This window comes from Crocuta crocuta, unplaced genomic scaffold, assembly GCF_008692635.1.
Source record: "Crocuta crocuta isolate KB4526 unplaced genomic scaffold, BGI_CrCroc_1.0 scaffold27, whole genome shotgun sequence".
NCBI lineage: Eukaryota > Metazoa > Chordata > Mammalia > Carnivora > Hyaenidae > Crocuta > Crocuta crocuta.
The window spans coordinates 812,209-820,344 of NW_027532250.1; the positions used below are offsets into that span (position 1 = coordinate 812,209).

At 51.8% G+C, this 8,136-nt stretch overlaps 1 protein-coding gene across 1 annotated transcript in view; it reads right to left on the reverse strand.

The window, feature by feature from the left end:
- Window positions 1–7,317, reverse strand: part of CIMIP1 (ciliary microtubule inner protein 1) — a 9,980-nt gene extending 2,663 nt beyond the window's left edge. The window contains exons 1-3 of the mRNA XM_077778352.1: window positions 7,208–7,317; window positions 4,991–5,072; window positions 2,685–2,786 (exon numbers count right to left, since the gene is read on the reverse strand). Of these exons, the coding sequence (XP_077634478.1) occupies window positions 2,685–2,786; window positions 4,991–5,072; window positions 7,208–7,275 (252 nt within the window). The 5' untranslated portion in view covers window positions 7,276–7,317. The remainder of the gene's footprint in view (window positions 1–2,684; window positions 2,787–4,990; window positions 5,073–7,207) is intronic.
- Window positions 7,318–8,136: the final 819 nt, after the last annotated feature.

The window sequence follows — 8,136 nt, forward strand, 5'->3', positions numbered from 1 at the left end:
TGTAATAGCAAATCCCCGGACACAGCCTGCACGTCCCGGCCGGGGACTCAGGGACACACTGTGGAACACTGGACAGCGGTCTATCGGAGCGAGGCGCGGCCGGATGCTCTGAGATGGGCACTTTGAACATAAACTGCTAAGAGAAAAAAGGAGCACAAAACCCATAAAATCTGTTGTGAGTAGTGCAATAAGGAGAAGCCTAAGGATCCACATACGTGCTTGCGTGCGTGGAGCCAGCTACGGAAGGGTGTGTACACGGACCCAGCTACGGAAGGGTGTGTACGTGGACCCGGCTATGGAAGGGTGTATACGCAGACCCGGCTACGGAAGGGTGCATGGGACACGGCTCACAACAGCTCCTGAGCGTCGGGGGAGGGAAGGAGGCTTTTCACAGCATGCCTTTTAGGGCCCAGGATGCCTGTTAAAAATAAACATATTTTAAGAGGCTGTCTCCACCCAAAGAAGGGATGGGAAGGAGGAAGAAGGGACCATTTTGTCAGCAAGGAAGGAAGTTCAGAAGGAGACCAGCAAAGTGCCCTTCGCACCTAGATCACGGTCCTTGTGCCCGGGGCCATTTGCTTCGGGCAAAATGAGTTTGCTGGGGATTCTATCTACTTTCTAGCATTGTTGTGAAAATGAGAGGACCAGGGAAAGCGCTTACTATGGCGAACAAACCAGAGACAATAAGAGCTGGCGTTTACTGGACGGTAAGTAGAGGCAGAGCAAACGTCTGGAAGGAAGTCCCCAAAATGTTTACCAAGGGGACTGATATTCTAAAATATCAGAGAATCTATATTGCTGTGTAATCAGGGGGGAAACACTCTCAACCTATCTCAGTGGAGTGCAGTCATTCATTCATTCACTCATTCATTCATACTCTCATTCATTCATACATTCATTCATTCAGATTCATCCACAGTGTGCCAGGTCCCCCAGCAGACCCCGAGGGTGTCAGGGAAAGAAAATGCATGGACCCTCACTCCTGCCACGCCTGGCCACCTTCGGCGCGAGTCTTCATCCCTTCTTCCCATCAGGACCCGGAACGGCTTTCTCCGCAGTGAGGCAGAGGGCAGCATGGCCATGGCTGACTGTTTTCGGGCAGGAGGGCCATCTAAGTCCTCTCCCCTCTGGGACTGCCCCTGGGATCTTTTAAAAAGGCAATTCTCGGGGCGCCTGGGGGGCTAGGCCAGTTAAACATCCAATTTTGGCTCAGGTCGTGATCTCACGGTTCATGTGTTCGAGCCCCGCATCGGGCTCTGTGCTGACAGTTCGGAGCCTGGAGCCTGTTTCAGATTCTGTGTCTCCCTCTCTCTCTCTGCCCCTCTCCCATTTGCTTTCTGTCTCTCTCAAAAATAAAATTAAAACATTAAAAAAATTTTTTTAAATAAAAAGGCCATCCTCAGCATGCCACAGCCTTGCTTCCCATTGCAGATTGGGCTCAAGTCCCAGCCCCTTCATCTGGCCTCTGAGGTCCAGGGGGATCCGGCCCTGCCCACTTCTCCATCCACATCCCCTCCCTTCCCACCCCTACCCATGCCCGGCTCATGAAACTTCAGCCTCATAGCATCCCTTGCTGCTCCTGAAACAGATCAGACTTTGTTCTGCCTCAGAGCTTTTGTACATGCTGCTTCCTTTGCCTGGAAAGCCTTTCTTTCTTTCTCTCTTTCTCTTCCTTCCTTCCTTCCTTCCTTCCTTCCTGTCTTTTTTTTTAAAGTTTCTTTTTATTTATTTTGAGAAAGATATAGACAGCCAGCAGGGGAGGGGCAGAGAGAGAAGTGGACAAAGAATCCCAAGCAGGCTCCATGCTGCCCGCGCAGAGCCCGACATGGGGCTTGAACCCATGAACTGTGAGTTCATGACCTGAGCCGAAATCAGGAGTCGGATGCTTAACCGACTGAGCCCCCCCGACATCCCAGGGAAGCTTTTCCAGGGCTGGCTCCTGGCCGTCCTTCAGCCCTCAGCTCAATGGGCATCGCCCCACCCTCTGCCATCCTCCAAAACCTCACCCGTCTCTTTCCTCCGTGGCGTCCCGCGCAGCACCTAACAATTGTGTTGATTTTAATGTTTCATGTCGGCCCCCCACCCCCACCCCCAATCCAGACTTGTGGGCTGGGGTCTTGACTCCGTGTTTACCACTGTTTACCCAGCCAGGCACCTGGCACCTCCCGATAGCTAACGGTCATTAGAACTCTGCAAAAGTGCGGGGTGACGTTCCAGATCCTTCCAGGCGTTCTCCCACGGACCCCTGACACTATTCCCTGAAACAGGTGCTTTCATTAACCCCCAGTGTAAAGGGGACGCAGGGCAATCGAGAACTGGCAAGACCACAGAGGGTGAGCAGCCGGGCAGGATTTGAATCTCCGTGGTCTGACGGCGGAGCCTGGTGCTTTACCCGCCCCGGTTCCTGGCCCAGCCCCTGGCAATGGCTGCTGAGTGACGGGATCACCCCCATCCTTCTCTGGGCTACGCCCTGCTTCTGCAGAGCTGGACGCGGTGCTTCTCGCGTGTGTCCAGACCAGCAACCCGACGTGTCCCCCGCACGGGGGCTCGGAAAGGGCGCGGAACCCGGCCTCCCACGTGCTGGGCGCGCGGCTTCTTGCCCGCGGGGGAGTGGAGTGAACACAGTTTCCTCCAGGGCTTATTTCTGACTTAGGAAAATAAATATTCAAAATGACTTTGCGAACCTTGATGTACTTCTCCGCTGGGGTCACTGGCCGGATGCGGAACCGCTCGGGAAGCTCGATTCTGGGCTTCGAGGTGGAGGGTTCTTGTTCGCCCTTGAGCAGCTGAAACACAAGCCCCAGAGAAGGGAAGCCTCAGACTGAGGTTAGAGGGGGGCTTCTCGTCACCGAGGCCCCCCCTCCCCGCCCCCGAATGCCGCATCTTGCAGATGACCAGGGCAGGGCTCAGAAACGTGAGGTAGCTTGGTGCAATCGCAGAGTTAGGAAGGGGCAGACTGGGGACTGTCAGCTCAGCGTCGGGACACAGGGCTGCTGCGTCCCCTACCAGCTTTTGTAGCTGCTAATTCATACTCCCGCGTCGCAATTTGAGAAAACTTCACAGGTGAAGGACTCAAAAAATTGCCAACAACATTCCAGTACCTTTAAAATATCAGAGGAGGGTCCCCATCCCCCCTTTTCTTTTTAAAGTGATTTTTGAACTCTTTGAAATCCCAATTTAATTACATATAAGGAATATTAATATAGACTCTTTTTAGGCATTTTAGATTAATAAGGACTCATTTTATGCATAGAATTTCAAGGTGTATAACTCTTTAAGTATTAAAAAAAACTCACGAAGAGTGGCATAATTTCAAAGCTCGTGGGTACGGTGAATTACAAATGGGGTTACGCTGTCCTGAATCAGGACCGTTTTCAATTACACGATTCTTGTGCCGTTCTGCGTCCCTTCAAAGTAACGTGGCTGCCAGGCGCGCGTCCTGGGGGTGGTTTGAAAGACTGTAGTCGTGGGGCGCCTGGGTGGCTCAGTCAGTTGAGCGTCCGACTCAGGTCATGATCTTGCAGTTTGTGAGATCAAGCCCCACGTTGGCTGGAGTCTGAGCTGACAGTGCAGGGCCTGGTTGGGATTCTCTCTCTCTGCCCCTCCCCCACATGCTCTGTCTCTCAAAATAAATAAACAGGAAGGAAGGAAGGAAGGAGGGAAGGAAGGAAGGAAGGAAGGAAGGAAGAGAGAAAGAGAGAAAGAAAGGTAGGTTGTAGTCTGGTGGCCCCCATCCCTTTGAAGCCCACGCAAGGATTTTGTGTCCGTAAGGTGGTTTATAGATTTCGCTATTCTAGGGTTGGATTTCATTTAAACGTGTGGGTTTCTGGACTCTCATGAACAGTGCGGGGATACAGTTTTCCTGTCTACCTTGCAGACATCAAGTGCGCCAGACAGCTGAGAGAGCTGATGAGCTCCACACAGGGCGGGGGGTCTCGGCTGGCATCTCTACCACTCCCTACTCATTACGCCTGGCTCTTCTGCCTGTTCTGTTACCCAGCTGGCTTAGGAACTACCGAGACTATTTCTCCAGTAATCCCCCATACACTCACCTGGCTTCTACTTCTCATCCCATCTGAACTACACACTCACCCAACGAGGCCGCTGAGGACTATCATCCCATTTTACAGATAGGCAGTCTGAGGCCAAGTGCCCCGGAAATCAGACAGACCAGCTTCTCCCCTTGGCGCCTCCCTCTATTAACTGTATGACTTTGTAATTCTTTGAGCTCCATTTCTTAATTCATAAAATGGGCATAAAAAACAGCACTCGCCTCCGTGCAAGAGTTGTTGTGTGGATTAAACGAGCTGGTTCGGATGAAGCACCAGGACATGGCTGGCTCATAGTAAGTGCTCAATAAGTTTGCGAAAGGAATCTGTAAGTTTCAGAGTTATCGGTTTTCATATACAGCACTCTAACTTTATTCTTTAAAAAAATTTTTTTAAACATATATATATATTTTTTAATTTTTTTAATGTTTTATTTATTTCTAGGAGAGAGAGAGACAGCGTGAGCAGGGGAGGGGCAGAGAGAGAGGGAGTCACAGACTGAAACAGGCTCCAGGCTCTGAGCTGGCAGTCAGCACAGAGCCCGACGCGGGGCCCGAACCCACGAACCGCGAGATCATGACCTAAGCGAAAGTCGGACGCTTAACCGACTAAGCCACCCAGGCGCCCCAACATATATTTATTTTTGAGAGAGAGAGAGCGAGTGCATGAGCATGAGCAGGGGAGAAGCAGAGAGAGCGGGAGACACAGAATCTGAAGCAGGCTCCAAGCTCCAAGCTGCAAGCTGTCAGCACAGAACCCAACACAGGGCTCAAACCCATGAACTGGGAGATCACAACTTGAGCCGAAGTCAGACGCTCAACCAGCTGAGCCACCCAGACGCCCCTCTTTAACTTTATGCTTACAAATGATACACTTCCTAACCATTTATTCTTTGACATAATTAATTCTATAACTTCTCGGCTCATAAAATTTATATTTACCTCATCGAGAGGGGTTGTTAAAAATCCCCAGTTCTGGGCCCAGTTTTGCCGCGCTTCGGTTTCAGCCTTCAGGCGGTATTTCCTGAAAAAAAAAGTTCCTAAGTGCTGGACAGCAATGGAGAAAGGTTAAAGTAGCAAACCCTAAAATAGGGTCCAAGGGGGAAAATTTTACATTATCCCATGCGTGTTGTTGACTGAACGATGGCTCTGTGCCAGAAAGGGGGCTGGGTGCCAGAGGGATCAAGGGTCCCGGTCTCTGGGGACAGCCAGGGGCACACGGGTCTAAAGAACCACAACCATGTGCGGGTTGGATGGCACATCGGGGAGAAGACGGGACTTGGGGCTGGCTCTGCCCGAGGGGCCATCTAGGTAGTAGAGTCCTTCTTTTGGTGAGGTGAGCAAGGAGGGGTGAGTGAGGAGGGGTGAGTGCGGCACCTGGGGTGCAAAATTTAAGGGAGGGCTCACTCCCAGGTTCTTGCAAGTCTAAAGCCAGCACTGACCTGACCTTGAGAATGAGCCCTCCTTAAACATGGCACCCAGGTGCCCCACCCACCCCGCCCCAATCCTGGTCCTGCTTTTCCTCCACGTTAAATATAATTTATATACAGTGGCCCTACTAGTGGGGGCTGTTGCGTCACATTTTACACACATCTAATTAAGCATTTACTCATTTCAATTTTCGAGCTTCTTTTCCTCTTTTGGAACCAGTCACTGCACCCTCTCTCCCCGCCCCTCCTCCCCGCCCGCCCCCTCGTCCAGCCCCCAGTGTCAAAGCCCTGAGCAAGCCTTCTGTCCTGGGCACTGAGCATCTAAAGCAGGGTCTAGGCTAATGGAGATGTAATGTGAGCCTTGGGCATGAGCCACGTACATAATAATAACAATGTTCTAGAAGCCACACTAATGAAGAGTGGAAATAAACAGATGAAGTTAATTTTAATGTTTGTTTCTTGGGGGTCTGAAATCTTGGAAATCCGGTGTGGTGTGTATATTACATTGACAGTTCATTCCAGTTCCGGCCAGTCACTGGCTCAATAGTCCTTGGGCAGAACAGTGTGAGGGTTGAACGGGCTCTCTTCACATAGGACGGGGCATCTGATTTGGGTCCTGAAGGATGAATATAAGTTTGTCTGGCGGAGAAGGGGGGGAGGGGCTTTATAAACAGACCGAACGTACCTGCTACAGTAGTCTTACAAGTGTCCCAGGCAAAGGTAAAGACAAAGATAAAAAAAACAATTAATAGCTGTGTATTTTATGCCAAAGGATTCTGGCTTCTCATCGACAACAGTGATGTCAAGTTCCCTATAAAAATACATCTGAGGGGCGCCTGGGTGGCTTAGTCGGTTAAGTGTCCGACTTTCACTTAGGTCATGATCTCGCGGTTCGTGGGTTCAAGCCCCGCGTCGGGCTCTGTGCTGACAGCTCAGAGCCTGGAACCTGCTTCAGATTCTGGGTCTCCCTCTCTCTCTGACCCTCCCCTGCTCACGCTGTCTCTCTCTCCTAGAAATAAAATTTAAAAAAAAATACATGAGCGAAATAAAGCCAGTTTAAAGAAAAATATGAAGTGATTAACACAGGCTTTACAAGGACATGATAAAAATCAGAGAGAGGGCAAGCAGATAACTGAAGTTTAAGAGGTAAGCAATTAGCCTTTACTGTTACTCAACTTCACTTACTTGCATCTAAATTAGTAACCTCCCATGTTGGTTGAAACTTCAAAGAGATGGTATATTTAGCGATTCAATAGGACCTCAAATAAAATCATCCATTACAAACGTCTGCCGAACATAAATCTTTTAGAAAATGGGTCTGTTTTTTAAATGGAAATTTCTTACTACTTAAAAAAGCAGGAGATTCAAAAATGTAAAGAGCATGTGTATATCTCATTCCAATTAAATATTAAGATATTTGTTTTATTATTTTTTTTAAAATTCGGCAAATCTTAAAAATAACATGTTAGTCGGCTCAACAAGCAAAGCTTTGCAGATGATTGTAAAACCAGATGCAGTATCTTTTATCCTTCGGGGTGTGCCTAAGAGGAGAAAGGCTTTCTGGGGGCCCTCCTGTCCCTAACAGTGCCCCGACCGCCTCCAGCGCAGGGTCCTGGCGCAGGGGGCCGCCCACCTCCCGGAGTGGGGGGAGGGGCAGGACTGAGGCCGCCACGTGTGCGCACTCGAGGCGGGAAGGGCCCAGCCCACCGGGCACCGGCCCGGGCGTTACCAGATCTCGTCCTGCGCCACGAGGTTCATGCGCTCGGCCGCAGCGGTACCGAGAGGTTTCTGCGCCATGTGGGCTCAGGTCTCTGCGCCTCGCACGCACCAGCCCGGGGCTCAGCGTCGCGCGTCGCCAGGGAGACCGGTTGCCCAGCAACGCGGGACGCGGAGGCGGAGGCAGCGGGGGGCCGGGCCCGGGGTGGGGNAGCCCCGGGGAAGCCTCAGCGCCCCGCCACCCTCCCCCTTTAGAACGCAGGCCTGCAAGGCAGGTTCGCACACCCACAAGTGTACCCGCCCAAGTGTACCACGCTTGCTGATTGTCACAGAGAACGCGCCCCCGAGGCCACGGTCCGGATTATGAAATAGGACACTCCAGCCCACCCGTCTCGTCCGCTTCTCTGGGGGGTGATTCGTTTCACTGCTGCGTGAACTTTGCGGACGTGGAATCGTCCAGGCCCAAGGTTGTGTGTGAGAGGTGCACCCGCATCGCTGTGCGCGCCGCGGCGGGTTCAGTGTCGGGCTCCGCTCCCGAAGGTGTTCTCTGCTGCCGCCGGCGTGCGCTTGGGCCTTTGGCCCCCCCAGTGCTGCACTGAGCAGTCCTGCACGTGGCCTCGGGAAGGCATAGCACAGTACGCACTTCTGCTGGCCTTATAACAATTGCCTAAGAGAAACGCACAGATAATATGGCCCGCGGACCCCACCCCCACACTCTGCTTCATGCCCCTCATGACTGGGGTGCTCAGTCGTTCGGTGACTGACTTGGTGATCTCCCAGGGCTTCCACCATTGCACGTGTCATAGGCCTGGAATTGGAAAATGGGTCTAAAAGACAACAGTTCATGGACAGACAGCGAGGGACCAGGGGACATTTTCCCCCCTAGCAGCCAAGAGGTACACAGGTGTCCACAGACTCACGGGACTGAGTGAATGCGGTCAG